Raw genomic sequence first — 27623 nt, forward strand, 5'->3', positions numbered from 1 at the left:
CCTTTTTGCCCATTATCGATTATCCAGGGAGAGCCGCACGGTGATGCGCTGCCAAAATGGTGACGGTCCACTCCGCCCACTATGCGTTTCACAAACGCTCTTCAGGAATCTACGGGTGACGTCACAGAGACTACGTCAATGTTTTTATACAGTCTATGGAATGAGCAGATGATGTTATCATGTGTTGCTGTACTTTGTTCTTGTGCCTTGTACATGTAAGTGGTTTTGATGGTGGCCAGTCACAGTACATTGCATGCTTATCTACTTTGATGCATCGAGACAAAGACATTGTTATTCTTAACAAACAACCTGACCCTTGAGAGAACAATGACTCTATGGGGGTGCTTTCTCTCTCTCTCTCTCTCTCTCTCACTCTGTTAACCCATAGCTCTGAGCTTGGAAAGACCAAAGACTTCACAACACATTTTCACACTTCCTTTTAGATGTATAATTGGGAATCGAGAACTATATGTTATTAAGAACAGGTAAACCAGCAAAAAACTTGAGCAACCAGTTTCATTTCCAAACAAATTACTCTATGAATCTTTTCTTTTCAGAGAATGAAAAATTAGTTTGAGCTGTTACTGTTAGTCATTAATTTAGTCATGTCTGACTGCCATAACAACATACTATACATAATGCAAATTGCATCAGTCTAAAACATGGAAAAGCATTTAGAAACACTCTGTAAAGCATGGAGATTTCACTACATAGTAACTTCTAAATAACATTTAATACTTGAGTATGCCTAAAATATGCTATTATTTCAGGAGCTCTGGTTTCTTGACATTGATACTTTTTTTCTTTTCTTTTTCATTTATGTGAAAATTAAGCACTTTAGTTCAAAGTATGCTCATTTTCTACATTATAAAAAAAAAAAAAAAAATCCACAGTATAGTTCTAGATTATACTAAAATGTAATTTTAATGTCATTTTAGTTCGAGCAAAAGGACTAAAGTGAATGAAATATGACAAAATTAGAGTAAATGTAAAGGATAGATCTTTTTCAGTCATCACACACTAAAAGGCTTTTACAACCAAACTAAGAGGATCTTTCCGGTTTTACATTTGCTGTATTGATTTGTTTTCTAAAAGTAATTTCTATCCTTTTTTAAACATTAATATCTGTCTTGCTTTATTTAGTGTTTGCCATTAGCTTTATTGTGCATCCCAGTGATTCGCCTCTGATTATTTTTTGTTGTTGTTTTTGTCACAATCAATAGCAAGTGCTGTTGAGCAACTCATATTCCAGTCCTCATCTAAAACACGAATACACAACACTCCCCCTACCATCTCCTTTTTTTCCCACTGTGGATAAGATGCTCACACACATACTTTGTGTACTTTGTGCCCTAAGACTGTGTGCTTTGAGTTTTGAGGTCCTTGGGCTGTGACGGAAAGGAAACATTTGATTTTACATTATAAATCGTTTATTCAGCAAGGGCAAAAAAAGAGACGTTTCACGCTTAAGCCCTCAGCAGGCTGCGCACGGAAATGTCATCATTTTTTTTGGGGGGGGGGGGGGTGGTGCTGTAAGCGTGCACGTAAATCTGCTTAACAGTTTTTCTGCTGTGGCACTGACACCGCATCCTGTTGCCCGTTGCCTTTGGGCTGGGGGGTGGGGGTGATGTGGGGAGAATCTCATATCAGCGTTAAACACATTTATCTAGGAGAGTGAGAGAGAAAAAAGAGAGGCAGGGGAGAAGGGTGGTGGCTGGGATTCTGTGAGGAGGATGGAAGGCAGCATTAGGAGTGAAAAAGCAAAGTGTTCCACAGTTCAGTACTGCAGCATTACATTAGAGCAGATGTTTTTAACCTTTACAGGCCTAGAGATCCTCCAACCACACTCTCTGCCAACCTAGTGACCTCCAGTAGTAAAGATAGATTTTCTCGGAAACAATAATCAAATATTACCATTCTATAGTGATATACTAGACATTTAAGGTTAACTTGACACCCCACTGAATAGTTAGCTATAATAGTTATAATTAGTTATAATATAATAGCAGTGTAGTTAGTTATAATATAATATAAGTAGTTATAATAATAGTAGTGGTAATACCTTATTTTAAGGACCAATTCTCACTATTTACTAATTGCTTGTTAGCATGCGTATTGCTAGCATATTGGCTGTTTATTAGTATTATTAGGCATATATTAATGCATTATTCTACATAGCCGTTTTCTTGATCCCTTAAATACTGTGCACCAGTGAAACATTCATTAGATGATGGTCAGCTGACCTATCAGTCAGCCTCGCCCCCCTTAGTTACTGTTGCGAACTCGGACAAACAAACAGAGTTGCTAACTGTCTTACAATGACAGCTGTCAGTGTGAAAACCTCGTCTCTATATCTTTTGGATAAATTTTGGACACAGAAGGACCACCATTCAAGTGCAACTTAAATATTCCATGGAGTGATATAAAAGATTTTAAAATAAATATTGTGGTATTAATTTGGAAGCAAGTGTTTACAGGTCACAATGCAAGTGGGAGAAGTCTCATGTTATGTTCGTTGCGATTGCAGCAACGCTGTTTGTGTGTCGCAGGGTACAATTAGATTAGTTTATTTTTAACCAGTTTAATATGAAGAGACAGTGAAATGTAGACCTTTGTTTATGTGTTTTTGCCCTACACTGTACAAGACGTGAAAACAGTCCGCTATTTATAGATTTGTACGTTAGCATGCATAGCCAGAGATACCTTGCTAAAGTACAAGTTGACATTAACGTTCTGCTTGAGCAGATGAACGTTTTTGTCTTCATTGGGATTGGGGGTGAATGCTTACGGACATTTTGCTTTGTTTTGTTTGGGTTTAGGAAATTTAATAGAATAAATTCCATTGCCCATCCTCTCAGGATAACTGGAAAAGTGTTACAAGTACCCCAGGCACATTGTTTTTTCCATTTTTGAAGCATAAACCCCATAGAAACGATGCGAGCTTCGGATCTTTCAGTGTTTTTCTATGTTGCTGAAACCTACAGATGTCCAAGTTCCGCTCCCCTTGCAACTGATACACAACTGCCATTCTGCGTTCGAGGGGAGGGGCTTACCGATAGGTCAGTTGTTATTTCACATTAAATTTAATGTACTTAATTTTGAAATATATAGAAAGATATTCTTATGTTTTTATTTTAGCATTTTTATATCAGTTCACGGACCTCCCTGCTGAATCTTCATGGACTTCCAGGCTGAAAACCTTGACGGTGAAGCACAAAATCCAGAAAAACCGTAACTGGATAGTTTTCCCATTAAGCCCAATCATTTTAAACTAAGGCTCGCATTGATTGTTTTCATAGACAGCTGGATTTTTAGGGGCCTTCTGCTAGAGCATTGTCATTTAAGACCACTTTTTGTGGTCCAACTGCACAAGCCCCACCTGTTCCTTGAATCCTTTGAGCTGCAGCAATCAAGCAATAAATAAGCTGTCAATTTGAATGCACTGAGGCTGTTAGACTGGCAAAGATCAAAGCCTTCTGTGTTAGCACAGCAAATACAGCATAGAGTCGAGCACATCCCCTCCCTAAAACAAAACCTACACACCGAGCATAATTAGCCAGCGTCTCCCCAGGCACTAGCTTAGCTGGCGCACTCTTCTCCACTACTGTCAGAGCAGCAATGACGGGCATCAGTACAGCTATCGCAAACACAATATGCTCTTTTATTTTCTTGTTTGCAAAAATCAGCCATTTTATGCGCAGTCCCTTGACATCATTCTGGAGATTGCTTTATGATTCTGCTGTCTTGGTGAAAGCGGCCTTACGTAAGTCTAATTATGCCCCTCAGGACCACGCACACAGGCCACTCAAAGAGACTGAAGAACATTTAAATGAAGAAAGAAGAGGTGCACAATACAAAGATAAGACTATCACTTGGAGCAATAGCTCACCCAGAAATGAAAATTCTGTCATTATTTTTTCATTCTCATCTCATTTTAAACCTCTGTTGTTTTATTTCAGTCAAAAAAGATGATTTTGAAAAATTATTATACAGCTTTTGCGATACAAATACAAGCTCTCAATCTCAACAGAGTAAAAAAAAAAAAAAAAAAGCACAATAACTACTTTGATATATATGTCTTCTTCTTCTTCTTCTTCTTCTTCTTCTTCTTCTTCTTCTTCTTTTTGTACCGTAATAGCACCTTTTTATTTTGTATTCATTTTTAGGAGTAAATTTATTCATTAGTGTATTACCCAATTTATTTATTTTATTATTATTATTATTATTATTATTATTATTATTATTATTATTATTATACAATAGTAATACTGTGTTTAATTTATTTAATAGTAAATTCTGTGTATGTTTTGTATGTGTGTATGTAAGTGTGTGTATCTATCTATCTGTCTATCTGTCTATCTATCTATCTGTCTGTCTGTCTGTCTGTCTGTCTGTCTGTTTACAGTATCTATAGCTTTTAAGATACAACAATGAGAAACTCTCAAGCTTAAAGGGAGTCAAAAAAAAAAAAAAAAAAAAACTAATGTAGTAGATATTGCATTTACCATACAATAACATACCAGCATATTTGGAACAATATGAAGGAGAATAATATAAATAATGATTGGATTGGATTTTTGGGGTGAACAGTCACGTATGGAAAGGTCAGGTAGCAGTAGCTGAAAGAATTTTGGTTTATTGAAACGGCCATATTTAGATAATTTTTTTTTTTCTCCACATTATGTAAGATTTCTGTGTGCTTTAGAGCATGTACTGGGCTTTAAATGGCAAATGTTACACTATTCACACAACACTTGTAGTTCATTGCTCCAGCGAAGTGTTTATTATTACTTAAGAGTGAAATTTAGGGCACTTATGGGTCACCAAAAAAAAAAAAAAACCTGGGGGTTACTGGACGTTTCTGTGAGAGCAGCACAACCTGACACTGAGCACAATCTTGAAAATCTGATACTGAGTTTGACTGACATTTCAATCTGTCTGTGGCTGGTGTGGAGTATAGTTCTGCAAGCTGGTACCTCTGTTTTCTGATCAGAAGCTGATGAAAGGCTGGCCCATTTATCCTACCGCCTTGTATTGCAGAGAAACGTTAGTGACATGGTTTATGTGTCCTGGCTTTTTTAATCTTATAGGGTCCGTAAATGTTCAAAGTAGATTTGATTTTCATATATATATATATATATATATATATATATATATATATATATATATATATATATATATATATATATATATATATAAATCAAATCTACTGAACTGAACATATAAATGCTTAGGCTTAAATGCCTGCTGAAAAAATCAGCATTGCCTTCACAGGAATAAATTACATTCTAAAATATAAATATATAAAAAAAAAATAGAAAGAAGATCAACTGAATATGGGGCTTAAAGATGTTTATAAACCAGTTTCCTTTTTTCAGATTTCAACAATTTAGTCTTGAACAAAAAAATATAAATAAATAAATGTCAAAAAATGGCAGAAGCCTAAATAATGATGCAGCCGCTGAGGCATTCACACAGAGTTGGTCTCAGACTTTGAGTGAGAGATAGACTGGCATTTTGGAAAGGTAGAACAGCTGTAGGCTCTGTTTGGGTGGCGGGCTTCTGAGGAGACATGCAGCAGGGGTGGACGGATGGATGACTAGAGTAATGACAAGTGCTTCAAGCAAATGATGACTAACACACTTGCAGCATATGCATTTCATATAGAATTTAAAAAGTGCATTGATGTGGCAATGAAGTAAGCGGTACACTTGAGAAAGCCATTCAACACTGCAGAGCCTGTATCATACAATAAAACGGCACAAAGTAGTCATGGAGCCAAATAGCATTGCTTAGAATTTCTAAGTTATTTAGTTTGAATGATAGCTACATTTATTTGAATTACCACACCAGTGCTCTGCTGTGAGAAGAAATGCTCTGTTCCCCGGCTGTCTCCTGTTAAAGTTACGGTGAAAACTGGTAGATGTTATTTCCGGTAATTCTTTGTAATACAGTGGCATTTCTTTCTGCAGGGGGTCTTTTTGCAGTACCAGTAGTATTAACTCAATTTAGTACCTTCTGAAAGCATTCAGAGGCTCCAGTGCATCTTTGTGTTTCTATTTAAAAATCAAAGGTTTATATTTCCAATGTGTTTTGTAGGGTTGCGCTTTGTACATTGAAACATGAGTCTGTTGAGTGCTTGAAAACAATGCTCAATTGAAAACTTAAAGCACGTCCTTTTCAAAGCAATGTTTATTTAGTAGTAAAATATTTAAGAAAAAATTTAAATAAAAGCTATCACAAAGTTGCTGAAGCTAAAAATTAAAACTTAAATTGTTTCACAATCACAAAATAGTTCAAATATTTCATAGAAATGTGTTATATCAGTTTTTGCTCTGGTATCAAAAGTGTAAAAGATAGATTTGTAGGGTTTTGTAGGTGTTTTTCACAGACATGTCTCTTCAACTGTCAAGCCGTGTTGATTAAACTTCGCTTATGGCAGTCTATGCAGTGTGCAGCATCATAGACTGGTCAATTTTCTTCCTATATGAAATACAGAATGCAGACAAAATACCACTATGAAGAATTGTCTGTCTTACAGGGCATGTTGTCTTTTTATATGCTGTGTTGTAGATATGACCGTACCTGTGATGATTTATGATGCAGCCATAATCTGATATTCCACTGCTTCACCTCATTTGTGTGTATCACCCACGCATTAGCTTCTCTCACAGGCCAGACTCATAAGCAAAACTCACTTCAGCGACTTTTACCCTTTACCGTGTCTTTTTCTTTCTTTCTGTCTTTTTTTTTCTTTTTTTGGGGGGGGGGGGCTGGAGGTTTAGAATTTTAGTGTGATTCACTTGGGCCAGTGAATGTTTATCTTATCTTATCTTATCTTATCTTATCTTATCTTATCTTATCTTATCTTATCTTATCTTATCTTATCTTATCTTATCTTATCTTATCTTATCTTATCTTATCTTATCTTATCTTATCTTATCTTATCTTATCCCCATCCATCCATCCAGATGAAGGAAAATAGGTGGTTTTATGGTTTAATGTCCTGTTATGTTAGGCAACCATTTCAGTAAAGATTGATGAAGAGCAGATTATTTGTAAACATATTTTTTTCTAACCATTATTTGCATGGGACTTGTCTGTACAGTACATTATGTATGAATAAACCAAATAAACATACTATATCTGTGTGTGTATAAATCTATATATTTCAATATGGCACAAAGTGATGTTTTGTTGGTGCAGATTGAAAGTTGCCTTTTGGGAGTGTGTTGCCCCTCAGAACTGTTTTTTCCCCTTGTTTTTCACTACAGGTGCTCCCACTCACTTATTTCTGATGGTCAGAGCTCTCTGAGCTGATTGTCTAGCAGTGTGAGTGAACACTCTTTTTCACAAGCTATTATGAAGCTATCAGCCACCAACTGACTGTTCGAGGTTTCTTTTTTCTCATACGCTATCATACGCAGTTCCCGCTATACTTTCTAACCCTCTCTTGGAGTTACACACGCCCAGCTGGCAGCTTCTAAATATGGAGATTTCAGGTTGTTAGCCCCAGGGGAGCTTTGATACATGCTGCATTTAGTTCAGGACTTGAAATCAGAAACACAGAGGGTAGTCATATCACATTATCTTCACCTAGCATAACATGTCAGCTTCATCCAGGGCACATTTCAGCTCTTATAAATGCACAAAAATACTGCATTGTTGCTTGACCATAGCTCTATGTGCAGTGATATTTACTGCAGTGAGGTTAGCACCTCTATATAAGGAACTCTGATTTCACCTGAAGCTATTTTATTTCAAGTGTTCTTTTCTCAGACATACGGAATGTGGTTTATTCTTATTTCCTTTAAACCAGTAAACCATTCAGAAAAACAGATTGCAAAAAGAGAAGATTATACTTTAAAGAAGAATAACACACACACACACACACACACACACACACACACACACACATATATATATATATATATATATATATATATATATATTCATATTATTATTATTATTATTATTACTATTACTATTATTATACGCTATTAAGCTTGTGTGGAGAACCAAAGGGGTTGTTTCAAGCCTTCAGATCCTGATAGCCATTTTGAACCTGTGCCCAGTCATTTTTTTGGGCCTTTTACATTAGATCATCACCTTTTATCAATGACACTGCCAGGATTGCACAGGGTGTACAAAAACTCGGACTGAAGCCAGCATATTCTTTATTAAGAGACATTCATTTTGTTCAGAGCTGCCTCATTGTGTTAGCTTAAGCAATAATAGTGTAGTTTCAATTTAAGGAGTCATTTAGCAGATGTGCTTATCCAAAAAGACTAAAAATACACTTATTATAGGACAATCCCCCTGGAGCAACCTGGGGTTAAGTGCCTTGCCTTTTGATTACCAGCTCTGAGCTTTAACCACTGCGGGCCAAGTTTTGTATATTAAAGGTAATGTGTGTCAGTTTGTTTCACTATTGAAATTCTTTCTCCTTATTTTTCACTAGTACTTTGTCCAAGCTTAATATGTAGAGGCAACTAAAAGTAGACAATTTTTGTGTTAATCTCCCAAAAAGTATAAAAAATGTGATACATTTTTTTTTTACCCCTCACAGTATATTCAGTGTCACACTGTTATTTTAGTATCATTCATATACTACTGTAGTGTTTAATATTTTGAATTATTAGTACTTTAAACTTATTTTAATTATTTGCTATATAGCAAGTTGCCAAGTCAACATTTTTTTTCTCTCTATTTTTCCAATTAATGAGAAATTTGTCTTTTTTGACCAGGAGCAGCACAAGTGTAACAAGGTGGGGAAAACATGCACAAAATTACACAAATTATCCTTTTGGGGGGGGGGATGGGGGCTTGCCCTGTGTGAGGAAAAACGCTCAGTTTTAGTCCAAAGTTATAAGAATAACTAGCATTTTTGGGGAAAAGAAAATCCTCTCTGGGTCCAAATGAATAAAACATAACACAAGGGTGTCATACTTTTTTATATTTTATTTTATTTCAGCTTTACTTTCATTACTGAAAATTATTTTTAATAGTATTAGCTTCAGGTTTAGGCTTTGTAAACCAAATCAACACTCCTTGCTATCAAAATGTTTATTTGTTTGAGCACACTAGTCTGCCTGCCAACAGCAATTCTGGCTCAGCCAATGGTGTGAGTTTAGGGCGGGACTCTCTGTATGTTTGAACTATGACAGTTGGATAGTGTTCATGAAACCTGTTTGAAAACAGTTTTTTGCAGTTGTGTTTAGAGATGCGAGTTGAGCAGAAATGGCTAATTTTATCTTTGAAATTATGCTGTTTTATTTTAAATTCCAAAGGTGAAATTGGCTGGTCAATTTTGGGACTGCAAAAACAGAAATTTTGGTGCATCTTTCGCCAGTAACACCAGAGGGCTCTCTTTTGACTGACTTTATTAGATTATTTCACAGTATTTCACATATCTTGTCCATCCATCACCTGTCTGTCAGTTATTTTAAAGTGGACACAAACCACAAATAATTTCTCAATTCACTGAGAAATCTCAGCAGCTCTACAGTATATAGTCAATCACTACAATTCTCCTATCTGTCTTTTCCTCACACAAATCTCTCTCTGAGCTTTCCTTAGTGTTTTCTTGTCTTAGATAAGCCGCCTGATGGCTTACAGTCACTCTCCCATTCGCTCCTGTCAGTCTGTGCTCCTGCAAAACTTCCTGGCATGTTGCATTCATAGAAGTGTCAGTCATCTTCTGTTTGGGAGAATGTGTGTTTTTTTTTCCATGACATCTATAGCCTTATCAGTCCACACATTTAATTGTGTGGCTGCTGCTGTTGCTGTCAGCGGCTCTCGCTGAAGTGTGTGTGTGTGTTTGTGGTACAACGCAGACCAGTGTGTCAGATGCAGCAGATGTCTGACATTTTGTATCTAATGAAACAAAGGCGGACCCTTTGAGTCCTATCAGAGCCATGTTTGCACGCACTCTCCCTATATCTTGTTCTCTATCTTTCTCTTTCCAAATGAAAACAGAATGATGTTGGACACGAGCAACTTAATGGCAGTGCTATCTGATCCACATGACACTTGGACTGTCTTCTGCTGTTCAACATTAAGGCTAAGTTTTGGAAAGGAAAACCAAGCTAATTTCTTGTTTGTCAGAATATGGCATTATTGATGAAATCTAGTTTTATATTTTGAACATGGTAAATAAAAAACAAAACAAATATATAAAAAAAAAACAAAAAAAAACAAAAACATAAACCTCTGACATGTTCTTACCAGGATATATATATATATATATATATATATATATATATATATATATATATATAATGAAGATATTATCAAAATTATTAAGTTTTGATATATTTACAGTAGGAAATTTACAAAACAATAGGTTTCTACGGAAATATTAAGCAGCACAACTAGTTTTTAGATTGATGATAATAAGAGATGTTTCTTGAGCACCAAATCAGCATATTAGAATAATTTATGTACAAATATAGTGTATATTGTGCATTGCAAAAAAATAAAATAAATAAATAAATAAAATAATAATAATAATAAATTATAATAATAAAAATGATTAAGTTTTGATATATTTACTGTAGGAAATTTACAAAATATCTTCATGGAGCATGATCTTTATTTAATATCATAATGATTTTAGGCATAAATGAAAAATCAATAATTTTGACCTATAAAGTGTTGGCTATTGCTACAAATATACACGTGCTACTTATGACTGGTTTTGTGGTCCAGGGTCACATCTACACACACACACAAAGATTATATATATAAATACATATATATCATATATATATATATATGAAAGTGAAGTGACATACAGCCAAGTATGGTGACCCATACTCAGAATTTGCACTCTGCATTTAACCCATCCAAAGTGCACACACAGAGCAGTGAACACACACACACCGTGAACACACACCTGGAGCAGTGGACAGCCATTTATGCTGCGGCTCCCGGGGAGCAGTTGGGGGTTTGGTGCCTTGCCTTGCACCTCAGTCGTGGTATTGCCGGCACGAGACTCGAACCCACAACCTTAGGGTTAGGAGTCAAACTTCCCCAAACGTTAACGCAAATTAATTTTTATTAATGCAGTGCACATTTTCTGTTCCGTTACCAACTTAGCGATTTAGTGACTTTTTTTTAGTTCTTCCAAAAAAAACGGCTAGTGACAAATCTAAACCTTATTTAGTTTGTGAGACTCGCTGGTACTGCTGCACGAGCACAAGGTCTCTCTTTCCCATCGCACACACACCTCTGTCTGTATCTGTTCTGTTCAGCAAGCGGCTGAGAGGAGCAGCACTTTCAGTTAACACAATAGCTTCTAAAATTACAACAAACAATAACAGAAATCACAGCACAACTATTGTCTTTATCTTATGTGTAGCATATTTGATTTCATCAGATGACGGCTCGATTATCAGGATTTTTGTGCAGAATTTGTGCAGGATTTTTATCCTCATTATTCCTTTATCATTATTATTTTGTTTTATTCAGCCATTATTAGCTTTTATTCTGGCATTACAAGGTTTACCAAGTCACATTGCTTCGATCCCAATATACATTTACCAGCCTATTATCAAAAGTCTTTCTAAAAAAAAATACAAAAAATTTTTTTTCTTGAGACCTTACGTCAATTATTTTGCCAAAATACATCATGAAGCATAATTGCACCTGTTCTGTAGTTCATTAGAGATAACATTAGCATCAAGCTACATAAGACAATTTAGGACATTAATAGTACACTTTTACTCAAATCTTACTTTAAACTACCATTGAGTGTTTGTAATAACTTCCTCCATCTCATGTGGAATTTGGTCATTTAATGTTGTTGAAATATGCTATTTATAGCCTTTTATATCGCTGCACAAATTAGTTGACTTACCCTGAGATGGGAAACTCAGAGTTTTCGGTTTAAACTTAATGTTATATAATCCAACCTGTTACATTTCTTAATTAGAGTAATAAAATTGACTACTGACTTGTACTCAGTCGACAGCAAGAAGGCAGAGGCTTGCAAAAAGGGGGAGAACCAGCACCAGCACCACTGAAAGATGAAGAGGAGATGGCCAATTATTGGAAGAATTTTAAAATCCTAAAGGAAAAAGAACCATTGATTTTGTATTTGTAGGAAATAAAGATGACCAAATAAATTATGAAATATTTGTTTATTTAACAGCTGTGGTGGTGGTTACGGCATATATCTCGTACTACCCTTTCATCCGGCATTCTTCCATTCCAGACAGTAATCCAAGTTATTTTCAGAAGGTGTGATGATGGGACTATGTGTGTCATCAATGCATCCAACCACACTGGAAATCCTGAAGGAAATTCTAATTATTGGGTTACTTCCAGATGTTGCAGCAAGATGTTATCAAGTGAATGTCATTTATCAGATTAGCTTCATTTCTACACCACTGACCTAAAGTACAGATTTGTGCTCAGAAAAAAATTCTCAGAATGCGTTGTGAGAGTGATGCACACTTTCCTTATCGGTCTGCATACAACGGCCTTACTAATGTGCTCTGCATCTCCGATGTTTTAAAGAAAACTACCATTTAAAATGGTACCACTCATGGTATGCATGTGTCTTATATAATTTTTCATCTATAGAAAATGTACTTGAAATAAGCAGAAAATAATCAGTAAGAAAAGCATTTTTGCAGCGTGAATGAATGAATGAGGTATTTAAACATCACTTACACTTTAAAAAGGGGGAGGAGACCGAAAGAAACTCTGGGTTTACTGAAGAAAACCTGCTCCCGACCAGGTTAGGTTCACAGAGTAAGTTACCACAGTAACTGACTCTGAGTATAAGTTACTTCTCTTTTAGAAACAGGCTTGACTTACCCTGCTTTCTCAAACCTGTTTGACAAACCTCCCATTCTGACACGGAAAACTAATTTCAGGGTAAACATACTCAGAGTTTTCACTTAACCTCCTTTCTGAAACGGGCCCCAGATGTACACTCTTTACATTCTTTATTGTTATGAAAAATACCCCGAATCTCAAGAAAACCACATACAACTCATATACTATCCTTATCCTGCATTTATTATTTGGATATTTTGTAGCTTCAGACGTTTCTCTGTGTTTTTTGTGGTCAGATCTTAGCAAAATATATCAATGAAAACAATTTTATTGAGAATTTAGCTGCATCAAAATACAGTATGTGGGCACAGAGAGGCAAACACATGTAATGATAAAAAAAATAAATGTACATTTTGCATGTTTCGACAAAGTGAGCTGCCCTGTCCTGCAAATAATGAAAACAGGCTTGTGTAAGTATTGCTCAGTGCAAAGAAAGAGATGTAATGGGAACCTGGTATTTCTGTTCTTTTTTCATGTGTCTAATAGACATGAACATGTTCTTTGAAAAACATCTCTGACCTTTGAAATGTCTAGACTTCATGCTCTATGTTGACTATGGTTTTACAAATAATAAACATACATTTGCATGAAGCATCAATATTTGTCCATGCCCTTATTGATTAGAGTATTAAAAACTTGAAAAGTATTAATTTAATGTACATTTAAAACAGATAAAATGGTTAGATTAAGTTGCGATTAATCACGTGTTAACTCATGACAACCGTGCGATTAATCACAATTGAATATTTTAATAATATTAATAATAATGTTTCTTGCACACATAATCAGCATATTAGAATAATTCCTGAAGGATCTTGTGACAATGAAGACTGGAGTAATGGTTGATGAAAATCCATCTTAGTTAAAATATATTACAATATAAAATAGGTTATTTTAAACTATAATAATATTTCACAATAATACTGTTTTTACTGTTTCTTTTTCTTTCCTTTCAGAAACATAAAAAACTACAAACTTTTGAAAGATATACCTGTCAGTTAATCAGTTAATAAGTACTTCTGTCTCGTTTCTATGTTCTAAGTTAATTTAAAATGTTAAATGTTTCTAAGTTAATTTAAAATGACTTCAGATATCCAACAAATATTTTTAGACTTTTATCGATTTTTAATATGGTGACCAAACAGTTGATGTATCCAACGACTTCCATAGTATGGAGAAAATAAATAAATAAATAAATACTAGTGCAGATTTAGAACAACTTGAAGGTAGATAATGATGGTAGAAAAATAAATAAATAAATAATTTGTCTGTAGTGTGGAAAGAAAAATAAACTTTCTTACTGGCTACAGAAAATGGACATGGTTTCCACTTAGTTCAATGAGGGACATAAGCTGCAAAAGTACTAGTCACAGTTTTGGTACTCTTTAGATATATCTCCATGATTGATCTGCCCTGGGAAGTTACAGCTGTAGAACTTCCAACTACTTCACTGGTTCATGTTACCTAAAGCACTCAACTGCATCCCGACTACTCAAAGTGGCTCGTCTGTGAAGTGCCTCCACTGCACACAGTCTCAGGGGATTGCAAGACCGTGTGTCTTCATGAAAGTGTAGCATAAAGAGGAGCGGTGGGTTTTGGGTCATAAGGGAGCTCTGGAACTCTGTGTGTTTATTATAACCCTTATAAATGATGTAAAGTGGCAAACCTCAGCCCCAAGGGCTACTCAGACTCCCCTTGGGCAGAAGGGCACAGAGTGCTCTCAAAATCAATACGTCACTTTCTGACTCTTTATATAGTATATAAAGACTCAAACACACTAATGTGCATGTTAACCTACTGAATGAATTCAAGCCATAGGTTTATTTGTTTGTTTATTTATTTATTTATTTTTTGCTTATTTGTTTATTGCTTTTGGTGGGTCTCAAATATACATATACTACCATTTAAAAGTTTTGGGTCAGTAATATTTTCCATGCTCTTTTTCAGAAAGGGTGCATTACATTCAGCAAAAGTGATGGTAAAGAAAAATCATTGCTGTTCTTTTGAGCTTTTTATTCATCAAAGAGTCATGAAAAAAGTGTCATGAAAATATTAAGCAGCATAACTTTTCTTTTTTTTTTTTTGGATGGATAATAATATGAAATGTTTCTGGAGCACCAAATTTTTTTATTTTTTTTTTAAACTGTTTTGAATTATAATAATATTTCACAATATTACTGTTTTTACTGTATTTTTTTGTCAAATAAACACACCCTTGATGAGCATATTAAAGTCTTCTTTCGACAACATTAAAGAAATCTTACCAACCCTATATATATTCACAATAATATTTCAGTAGTTAATCTGTATTTTTGTTCAAATGTGTCCTTGATGACCATAAAAGATGCTCTTAAAACATTTTTCCAAACCCAAAAGATTAAACTGTAGTGTACATACAGTATGTTATTTTGTATATATATATATATATATATATATAAATATATATATATATATATTATATATATATATATATATATACATATTATTATTATTTTTTTTTACATTTTATAATACTAGTGCATATCTCACCAGACGGATGTCATGATGCTTGATAGATAATACAGCAAATTATTTGTCTAAAAGTTTATTCAAACTGTAAAGTTTGTTTAGGTCATTTAAGTAATTTCTTCATATTTCATCAGACTTTTTCCCCAGCCTTCCTTCAGTGTGTTGAATTATGTTTGCCAGTATGACTTGTGCTGTGGTTTATTCTGAATTCAGTGCCTGTTATTCTCAAATTCTCAAAGGGGATGCAGCTGCATGGAGAAGTGTTTACTAAAGCAGCCATTCTAAACAGTACAGTACATGTGTTTCGTGCCTTTTTTTTTTTTCTACTTCAACATCCTTTAAACTTCTCCCATCCAATCAAGCGTAATGATACTCCATATCCTGTCGTTTCTACACACTGAATTTAAATTGTGCAAATACCTTGGTGGGAAAAATAAATATGTTGCTCTGATGGTGCTGACGGCGAGAGAGAGAAAAAGCAGAAACTCTTTAGTAATGTGTGATTTGCTGGGGGCCATTTTGGCTCCGGCCAAACGGTTTGTGCCAAGAGCCAGGATGGCTGCCAGTTTCCCAAACAATTGCAGACACCTGTGATGAATGGCTCAATGGTTTGAGCTCCACCGACCCAGCTGCACTTGCATAGGGTTGTGAATTGAGCCAAAAAGGCCTGTGAGCGGGAGATAGACTCAGGCTTTAGAAGACACCATGTTGCTTCAGGCCTGTGTAGAGGGAATTTTGACATAAAACAGCACCAGAAGAAGAGCTTTGCTTTTAACACGTTTGTTCTCTATGTTGTATGTTTTTGGTATGTTAAGACTAAGTATATTATGATAGCGTCGTCACAATAGCATAATTTGAGTCGCCAATAACTATATCAGTATTTCACAATTTGTCCTACCAATTTTGATTTTCCATCTATTGAATAAAAACAGCATCTTTTAAACCTTAATATATATGCAAATTTAAAATATATAATATTAACATTAATGTATAATAAAAAATAGGCCATTTTCATTTCTTTTTATTATAATTCTGAATTTGATTCTGAATGTAATTAAGTTTTTATTTTCCTCTTTTTTTCCTTTAAATTACTTTACTTTTTGTTAGTTTCACTATTATTAAGCTTTAGTTAAATTTCAGTTTTTCAGAGTTTTCAGTTTATTTAGTTTTATTTTAGTTTTAGTATTTTAGGCCATCAATAACTATACCAGTATTTCACAATAATTGATACCAAATGTAATTATATATTGAATAAAAACGTATTTTAAACTTTAAAATATATGCAAATAAAAATATGAAATATGAATGGTCATATTAATGATAAGTTTAAAATATAAATATTAATATCTACAAATTCCAGGGTTATCATAAATCATTTTTTTTTTTTTTTATTATTATCATTTTAAGTTAAATTTAGTTTAGTTCCACTCTATCGTCATTTATTATATATATAGTTTTTATATTAATTTTAGTATTTTAGGGATATTCAAGTTAATACGCTAAATGGTGTCATTTAAAACCAGTTTAAAGGTGTTCAATTCTCTGAAGTTTTATAATATACCATGCAATTAAAGTAAAAATAATTTATGGTTATTTTATTTCATTGTAGTTTCTTTGGGGGTCATGGAAATGTATTAAAGCTTTTTTCTTAGCAATGTTTTAAAATTAATTAAGTAATGGACATAGTCTATTAGATATAATTAGTATATAGGTTATTTATTATAGCTGATCTACACCCACTTATAAGCATCAACTTCTATTTATGTGTGATAATGTGTAATTGCCTTCATTAAGATCTATTTCCTTTCTATCTCTCTACTGCGTTTGTTGTTGTTTAATTTATTTAAAGTAACACAAGAAGCATGGGACTGAATAAAAGATCACTTCAGAGTACTGTGATGTTTGCTTTACTCACCTCTGAGCTGCAACCTCTGTTTTGTTTTTGCAGAGAGACATGCTGGACGTCAGTCAGATTATGAAGGACTTGGCCAGCATGGTGCATGAACAAGGAGACACCATAGGTGAGATCTTATTTGTGTGTGTGTGTGTGTGTGTGTGTGTGTGTGTGTGTGTGTGTTCGTGGCTCTGTGTTTCCAGTTAAGAGTCTATTGACTCATCCTTGTTTGTCTGGCCTTTTATTGATAATCACTTCTTCCTCCATATCCATCCCATAATCCCCTGCTGTGATGAGGTGAAGTTTCAGAGGGGAGAACAAGACATCACCTTCACCAGCTCAATAAACGACAGACAGAGAGCTAGTCTCTACAGGCCTCTGGAGGAGACTAAGTTCAGAGAAGATCCTCAAAGATTCAATTTATAGTTAACAGGCAGAGAAAGACAGACCGACATTAAACGGGAAGCATGATTTAGGAGCTGAGTCACTGGTTACATGCAGAAAGCAGGGATAATAGCTTACTTGTTTGGAAAATGTTTAGCTTAAACATTTGACAGTTTATCATGGACACGTCAGCAGTCATGACCTCTCAGTTAAATTTATGAAACCAAGCTGAATACAATCAAACTAGAAAACGTTTTTATTTTATTTTATTTTATTTTATTTTATTTTATTTTATTTTATTTTATTTTATTTTTAAATTCTCATTTCTCCTATTTTTATATTTATATTATGTTTTCCATTATATAACACACAAATCATAAAATGAATAAAATATTTCAAAATATTAAAATTAAATTTCATACTGAACATTATGACATTGAGATGCTTAAATTCACTTGATTTTAGTTTTTAGTGTTTTATTTAGAATTTATTTATGAATACTAGTATAGAATAGAAATAATACACATTGATTTTACTATCAGCCAACATCAAACCAATTATTGGCCTTTCTTAAACATCAATAAAAATTAAAATGCTGTATTATCATTATTATTAAGCCCTCCCCACACTAAAAATCTTGGGACGTGAACCATTATTAGGTGGCCCTGCCCACATGCTATGATGTCACACATCAGCATTTATAGTTTTATTTATGTATTTATTTGTGCCTTTTCTGTGCTGAAATATAAATGAAACTGTATGAAAGTCATATGGTTTTCAAAAAATGAGTAAATAAATTTTTAGGTCTACCCCTTTAAGATTTTTCAGATTTTACATTTATTGCACATTTATGTCATTCTTGTGATCCCTTACTGTATGTATTGTTGAATACAGATTGCTGTGGGTGAGTGTGCATTAGTATTTAATTTACCTCAGTTAATAAATTGCAAGTGATTGAAAACTTCAAATATAAAAGATTTTATAGAGCTGAATATGAAACGGTTACATAAGATCAGAGACCCTTAGCCGTGGCCTCTCTGTTGGAAAATGCCCATTCCTGTTCTAATTGGTACTCATCCAGCACAGTGTCCTTTCGTCTGGCTGTTTTAATTAATCCTGTGTGTACTGTCCATTCAACAGGCCAGACGAGTAAAGATACTATTCCTTCAGGAGAGGTTAAGGATGTGTTTGCACATTCTTCATCCTAATTTAACACCCTCACGGTCACAATACAACAGCAGCCAAAGATAAAAAGAGAGAAAATGGAGGAGTAACACTATAAGGAAGGAGTTCACGAGAGAAAAGGGAGATTGAAACTTTCCTTGTCCCCAACTTCCTTCCTCGCACGGACACTTAACATTTACACAGAGAAATGATGTCAGACACGTTGAAGGTTATCACAAGTTATGACTAGCGAAATAACCAGAATCTAGTGGGACACACAGTATACAATAAACCACCCAATAACGCTGTTCTGCCCTTTAGAAGGACACTTGAGGATGCAGGTGGACTATATTTTGTTTTAGTTTTCATCTGTCCCACTTTTGGGTATTCTCATTATGCAAAATTTTGCCAAGATACCTAATCTTGACCACTCCGCTTATACCATTTGTTGATAAGTCAATACCAGAATGCATCGTCTTGAGGTCTGTTTATTCAAACATTCATAATTGTTCATTTAACTATGACAGATCTAACAAAGGAAAATGTTTGATTATATTTTATTAGAAATATTTTATATTTCTATTTTGTATTTTACATACATAATGAGTGATTCTGGAATACATGTAGAGTTCTTAATTTCAGTCTGTTAAATAATTCAATAAATCATTAAATCATTAAATAAAAAAATAATTTATATTACTTATATTACTTAATTTATATTATATTACATTTCTCTGTGTAGTTTAGGTACTAAAGTACTAAAATAACCAAAACTAAATGAACTAAAAACTAAAATGTAATATTATATAAAAACATATTATAAGATTTTTATATATCTTTTAAAATATACTAAAACTTGAACTAAAATGAAAGTAAAAGCAGAAAATATAAAAACTAAATCTAATTCAAAATATTAACAAAAACTATATTAGTATACTAAAATAACACTGATTATGAGTTTCCACTTTATTTGCCTAATTAGACAGTTCACATCAAGTTTTTGAAAAAGACTGTCAGTCACATACTGAAAGTTTCCATGAAAATAAAGCCACTCAAATCATGCTTCTTTCTCTTTTTCAACACACTGAGCACATGAAAGGTCTGAATGGGGGGATTTAGGACATGTGTGCACCTCCAACTGTCATCTTTCATATCCCAAAGATTTTATTTTTCCCTTTAAAGGGACTTCTTCATGTGGCCGTGATATGTTTCTGGAGATATGGCCTCTTGCAGATTCACTCTCTTAGACCATGGTGTGAGATTGTATACACCAACATATGCACACGCAAACATTTCATAAATCAGAAAACAGTATTGGCGGTTAGAAAACAACATCCAGGCGTGATGTTTTCAAGAGGTCTTCCTCAGAGCAGGGATGTAAGGCCAGAACAAAAGCCTGTGTGACACATTTCTGTTTTGCTCAGAGTCCATTATAGAGTTTAAAGAGCCTGAAATAGAAGTGGCTAAATTGCTCTTTGCCTTTGTATCCAGCATGTTTATTAGGAGGTGGATGTGAATAAAGACTCTGTGGATGGCTGTGATTGGAGGGGTGAAGTTAGGACAGATGAGGCAAGTAAACAGATTCAGAGTTTGGATTTTTGCTTTTAGCACAGCCTTACAAAAAGGTGAGCTTCTACATTAAAGCCAGAGCAAAGTCATGACATGTACCTGAATGAAATGGATTGTTCTGTGCTACTAGTTGTCCAGTGACATAACTACATGCAAAAAACAGTATATGGAAATATATTATTAACTGTTATTTTAGATTACGTGAATAATTTTCATCGGTCATAATTAAATGCATGAAAAAACTGATCCAGACTGTTGTAAATGGATTCAAATTGTATTATTATTGTTGTTATGCCAATGAAATCTTTAGTACACTATTAAATTAAAATATATCTATTTATGTCTTGTATTCCAGGAAAAATGCTCAATAGCCAATCTTTAGAGAGAATTGTATTAAAATGTGTAATATAAGTAATGATTTAATAATAAATATAGCAACATTTTGTAGGAAATAAAGGTCCATTGTCCATAGTCAATGGATTGCTTCACTTTCAAATCAAGCAGTTTTTTTGTTTGTCAGTTTGGCAAATTCGATTGACCAACTTGAACATGAGCAAAATCTCAGGAACTTTTTTTTTCCTCACACAAAATTCTCGATCGCACAGACTCCTATAAAAATTATTTTGCCTGCAAAATTTCGCAGAGCAGCAGGAGATGCAACTGCACCTTTAAAGTAGCATGACGATGTTAGCATGATTGAATTAAATTTGTTTAATTGTCATCTCATCCTGTGTCGTGCATGTTACTTCCATGTTAGCCTTTCCTAATGTGTGCTTGTATTGGGTTCCACAGCTGTCTAACACTGTAGTCAGCACTGATGCCGTTCTGTTTATTTACTGCTTTAGCAATGCTTAAGGTTATCAGTGTACATAGTGCATCTATTAATTCTGTAAAGAGGTGATGTGATTCTGTGGCTATGAATGCTAAATTATGTTTCAAACTAATTAGGTGTTTGTTTTACGGCTCAGCTTTGTGCCTCCTTAATTGGTTGATTCTTTAATTATTTCTAGCCTAATGTTTTCAGGAGTATTCACCGTGCGCACGTGCGAGTCAGTAGTGACCAACCGAGGAGTCTCTAGATAAGAGCTCGTCAAGCCTGTTCATTTAGAGTCATTAAAAAGTATGTCCCTGTAATTCTTAGATGAATTGAGGATGATGGAAATTAAAAAGCAACCGTTACATTGTGTTTACAGAGGCTGTTTGCCCATGTTTGGCAGTCGATAAGGTTATATTACACAGAGTAGGACTCTGCATATAAAAAGCTGAATTAATAAAAGAGGAACCAGAGCTGGTGTGATTCAGCTAGTTTAAAGCACAAACAGTACTGGCCTTTTTGGACCCCAGTGATACACATTTCATCTGCAGTCATCTGTCTGCAGCAGAGCTAGCGATGCATTATGGTTAATTGTATATATTTTATCAATTGTTTAAGACATTTTGTTTAGTTAGTGAATTAAAAATGAAACCAAACAATAGTTATATTCCAAAATCTAGCTTACTTAGCAAAACCTGTTTAGCTATAGGCAATGTTTTTGAGCTTTATCCTGAGGTGAAGCCAGCTTGAAACAATATGTAGCATAATTATGTTGACGTTTAAGATAACATACAGTATACTTTGTGGATAATAAGACAATCCCAGAACACTCTGTGACAAAAAAACAGTTTTAGAAATGTTTAGCCTTTCTAAAGGCTAAAACCTATGGAGTCTTGGAAATGTCAAATACTTTTTATTTGGAACTGAAACATTTTAATTGATACAAATATCTTATCTTAAACTGATTGTTCACAAAATATTTCTGTGCTATATTTTTGTATTTCTAGAGTATCAAGTCATTAGCCTATTGTTGATAACATCAGATACAAAATTTTGTAACAGTCATTATGTCTAAATTGGTTTTCAACAAAAATGCATGAACTGTTCAAGACAACTAAAAAAAATAATAAAATAAATACAAATTCTATGGCATTTTATTTAAAATACATTTATCACTTAAGACTGATTGATATAAAATTATAATTAAACTTTATCTGGAGTATTTATCTTTATTGTACAATGCACATTTCTTAACATTATGCCTAAAATGTATTTGAAATACATTTATTTTTTGCTAAGTATACTACAAATACATTTACATATTTATGTACTTAATAAAAAACACACACACACACACACACACAAAAAAAAAAAAAAAAAACACTGCTATTGTACGTTTGGTATACCAAACTGGTATACTTTAAGTCTGCTTAATTAGAACAAATAATTTTATGCTTAATGCACTTTAATTGTGCGGAAGTAGTCCTGAATTCCAACTAAAGATATACTGAAGTATACGTGATTTCTATGCTTAAAAATATTGCTAAAGTGCAACTATTGCCAGTACACTTCTGGTACAATTTAAATATCTTGCATTTAAAGACTTTATATACAGAGAACACACAATCCTTATTACTAGTGATATTAAAACACATTATATATACATATATATAAACATAGAGTATATATATTATATATACATATATAATTTTTTTATTTATTTATTTTTTCACCAGGGAAACCTACCATGACATGTTAAGCGAATGGTATATGGTATATGGGACCCTGGCTGGGCCATGCCGGGCGACGTCAAGGTCCTTGTTTTTGAATTATTCATAAAAGTGCTATTGAATCACTTTTAGTCTGACCCATCACCTAGGACCTGTTTGCCTTGGAAGACCCTACCGGGGGCATATAGCCCTGGACAACATAGCTCCTAGGATCATTTGGGTACTCAAACCCCTCCACCATGATAAGGTTGCGGTTCAAGGAGGAGTCGGACGGTGGAAGGAATAATTCGAGGATCTCCTCAACCCCACCGACATGCCTTCCGTTGAGGAAGCAGAGGCTGAGGGCTCAGAGGTGGACTTGTCCATCACCGAAAGCTGAAGTCACCGAGGTAGTTAAGAAGCTTCTTGGTGGCCAGGGACCAGGGGTGAATGAGATCCGCCCTGAGTACCTCAAGTCCCTGGATGTTGTGGGGCTGTCTTGGCTGACACGTCTCTGCAGCATTGCGTGGCGGTCGGTGACAGTGCCTCTGGAATGGCAGACCGGGGTGGTGGTCCCTCTTTTCAAGAAAGGGGACCGGAGGGTGTGTTCCAACTACAAGGGGATCACACTCCTCAACCTTCCTGGGAAAGTCTATACCAGGGTACTGGAGAGGAGAATTCGGCCGATAGTCGAACCTTGGATTCGGTCAGACTTGTTCCCGTTGCATGTTGGACTCCGGCAGGGCTGCCCTTTATAACCAGTCCTGTTCATTACTTTTATGGACAGGATTTCTAGGCGCAGCCAGGGGCCGAAGGTTGTCCGGTTTGAGGACCACGTGATTTCGTCTCTGCTCTTTGCAGGTGATGTTGTCATGTTGGCTTCATCGGGCCAGGACCTTCAGCGTGCACTGGGATGGTTTGCAGCCGAGTGTGAAGCGAATGGGATGAAAATCAGCTCCTCCAAGTCCAAGGCCATGGTTCTCAGCCAGAAAAGGGTGGCATGTCCCCTTCAGGTTGATGTAGAGCTCCTGCCTCAAGTGGAGGAGTTCAAGTATCTTGGGGTCTTGTTCACGAGTGAGGGAAGGATGGAGCGGGAGATTGACAGGCGGATAGGTGCAGCTTTTACAGTGATACGGTCGATGTACCTGTCTGTAGTGGTGAAGAAGGAGCTGAGCTGCAAGGCAAAGCTCTCGATTTACCGGTCAATCTACGTTCCTACTCTCACCTATGGTCATGAGCTGTGGGTCATGATCGAAAGGACAAGATCCCGGATACAGGCGGCTGAAATGAGCTTTCTTCACGCTCCCTTAGAGATAGGGTGAGGAGCTCTGCCACTCGGGAGGAGCTCAGAGTAGAGCCGCTGCTCCTCCACATCGAGAGGAGCCAGCTGAGGTGGCTCGGACACACTGGAGGGACTATGTCTCTCGGCTGGCCTGGGTACGCCTCGGTATCCCCCCGGAAGAGCTGGAGGAAGTGTCTAGGGAGAGGGAAGTCTGGGCGTCTCTGCTTAGACTGCTGGCCCCGCGACCCGGCCCTGGATAAGCGGAAGAAGATGTATTATATATATATATATATATATATTTAGAAGAGTGGCAGCCAATCAGAGATGTTGCTGTTATCATTCAAACAACCCCCCCCCCCCCCCAAAAAAAAGGCAAAAGCACTTCAAAGTGACCGCCCATTCCCACGAAGCATTGCAGCAATACAAGCATATTGTGCATAGGCTATATAATTTATAATCAGTGACTAAAGGTAAATAGTTTAATATCATTTCAATTGCAATCTGCAATGCTTTATGGGACATAATTAACCATTCTCTCCCTAAAATAATTCACATATCCGGTCTTGTATCTTTGTCTGATTTTTCAAGTATTCTTTGCTTAAAATCAATTTGTAACTTTATGTTTATCCTCTCAGAGTGGTTTGGTTTGGTTCGGTTCCTGGCCTAACACTCTTTTTAACAGAATATTTAAAAATTTCTATGGAGGAAATCAATTGGGAAGAATCCTTCTGTATCCAACGCTGTTGAAAAAAATGGGTGGCCACCATGGAGCTCTATTGAAATCAACTGAATCTCTTGTGCGCTTCATGTGAGAAGTCATTTTTGCCATGTACATGAGTGGCAGTTTACACAGTTGCTATTAAAAGCCTTTCAAATCATTTGCTTATAAAGTTCCATTACAGTTGGGATGCTGCTGTAGAAAATAGCTGCTTTTGTAGACAGTAAACTGTGAGGCGACTTTTGGAACAGCGTCGCTCAATAGCTTTGATAAAAATCCATTTAGAATGTCTTTTTGACACAGGTGACACTAATAAGAGGTTGGTTGCCCTGCGGGGTGTGTTTAGCAGACATGGCTGATGATTCATCAAGCACAGGGCCTTCTTTTCAGTTTCGCTATTGAAATATTGATTGATAAGTCTCCGTATGATGTGTCATCTCCCTTCAGTGTTTCTAAATGAGCCATTTCTCATTTCCACCCAGATTCTCTGTGCCTATATTGGTAGTAGATGGCAGGCCAATAGTCTCAGATGGAGACAGAAGAAATGTTCACACTGGGAAGGTTATATTGGTCACTGGAGTAGATACTAAGCGTTTTCTGAATATCATGCGGCCCACACATGCTTTCAGATATTGCTTTGTGTGAACTTTGGTTTGTTTGTTCCCGTCTGCAGCAGTTGAGACCATATTCTTGCTATTTTTAACTTTTGTGGCTCAATGAATCTCGTTGATCAGGCACCTCCACCTGAGAACGGGCTTGTGATAACATGTACTAAACGGGAAACTGTGATGTGGTACAACAGCTCCTACAGGTTTAATTATACCGGAGAGCAACTGCGCTCCACCCAGCTCATTCAAAACGCGCAATTTAGCTGTTACCAGAAATAGAAAGATACATGGGGTTGGGATGAATCCAAGTCAGGAAGGTGGGATAAAAGATTACAAGTTGATAGTTAATCCTTTAAAAGTCCTTCTAACAGAATGATGGATAAAAAAAATGATAAAATATACACTTATAGACAAATACACTTTACTACACAGGTTTCCAGCTTCTTTCCATGCAAACCCTCCCCTTCTACATCTCATGGCGATGGCAGAGACCAGCACCAAATCAAATCAGAGAAAGATAAACAAAACCTCATTAGTTCCCCCAGCTAGGCGGAGGTGAGGTCTACAGTGTTCCCCTCAGCTGAGCCTGCCCTGCTTTAACCCCGCTGTAACCCTCCCGCTTCTGCTTTCGTTCTGCTCTCCTGTGTGGTGAACCGCACATTTGTTTTTAATTGGGAAGGGAATTGACTTTGCATTTGAATCAATGCTCTCACTTGCTAGTATAAGTACATGTGCATTGGAACAAGACAACTCATTTGGATTATTCAAAGTTAATAATTGGCTGACTTTCCTGCGAATTAAGGAAGCAAGGACATAACCGAGTCTTTGTGTGTTTCTAGCTGATTATCATACAGTATGTGTGTTTCTAAGCACAATTCTCTGCTGAAAATGTCTTTTTGTCATGAATTTCTGAGCAGAATATTAGCTAATCTTGAGTACCGTGAAAGGTGTCACAACTATTTGTTTATGCTTTTATATTAGATATTGTCTAATACACACATGGTCATACTATAACAATTAAAATATATTTATAGTACCTTCACTGATTTTTAATATATATATATATATATATATATATATATATATATATATATATATACACACACACACACACATTTTACAGACCAATAATGCAGTAAATGCTTCCCAAAACAATGTAGAATTGAGTCTTAATAATTAATTTGGCACAAGTGCAACCTGCTTATGAAAGGCTAATTATTGTAAAGATGCCCTCTCAATAATGCCCTCTCATCACTGGGCATCACAGGTATTCCACTTCGCTGGTTTGAATCTTATCTCACTGGTAGGTCTTTCAGGGTGGCTTGGGGAGGGGAGGTATCCAGAGCACATCATCTGGTCACTGGCATTCCTCAGGGATCAGTTCTTGTCCCCCTCCTCTTCTCCATATACACTACATCACTGGGTTCCATCATACAGGCACATGGCTTCTCCTACCATTTCTATGCTGATGACACACAGCTCTGTCTCTCATTTCAACCAGATGCTCAAATGGTAGCTGCACGGATCTCATGCTGCCTGGCGAACATCTCAGCATGGATTAAAATACATCACCTACAGCTCAACCTGGCAAACACTGAGCTTCTTGTCTTTCTTGCCACTCCAACTCTACAGCATGATTTCACCATCCAGCTAGGTTCTTCTACAATTACCCCAGATTCTTCGGTCAGAAATCTTGGTGTAATCTTTGATGACCAGTGACCTTCAAAGACCACATTGCAAAGACTGCTTGATCTTGCAGGTTTGCATTGCACAGCATCAGACAGATCAGGCCCTTTCTAACAGGGCATGCTGCACAACTTCTTGTCCAGTCCCTTATCATTTCTATGCTGGACTACTGTAATGCTCTTCTGGCTGAACTTCTATCATGCACAATCAAACCTCTTCAGATGATTCAGAATGCAGCGGCACGACTGGTCTTCAGCGAGCCCAAAAGAACACATGTTACACCTCTCTTTATATCCTTGCACTGGCTACCGGTTGCGGCTTGCATCAAGTTCAACATTGATGCTTGCATATAGAACAACCACAGTCTCAGCACCCGCCTACTTCCACTCACTATTACGAATCTACATCCCCTCTAGAAGTCTGAGATCCGCTAGTGAACGA

At 35.8% G+C, this 27623-nt stretch overlaps 1 protein-coding gene across 2 annotated transcripts in view; it reads left to right on the forward strand.

Moving 5' to 3' along the window:
• Positions 1–27623, forward strand: part of LOC109105971 (t-SNARE domain-containing protein 1-like) — a 118999-nt gene that overhangs the window by 64745 nt on the left and 26631 nt on the right. For both annotated transcript variants that reach the window (XM_042741468.1, XM_042741469.1), the window contains exon 9: positions 17303–17375. In XM_042741468.1, the coding sequence (XP_042597402.1) occupies positions 17303–17375 (73 nt within the window). The remainder of the gene's footprint in view (positions 1–17302; positions 17376–27623) is intronic.

The sequence above is a fragment of the Cyprinus carpio genome, chromosome B16 (assembly GCF_018340385.1).
Source record: "Cyprinus carpio isolate SPL01 chromosome B16, ASM1834038v1, whole genome shotgun sequence".
Classification (NCBI taxonomy): Eukaryota; Metazoa; Chordata; class Actinopteri; order Cypriniformes; family Cyprinidae; genus Cyprinus; species Cyprinus carpio.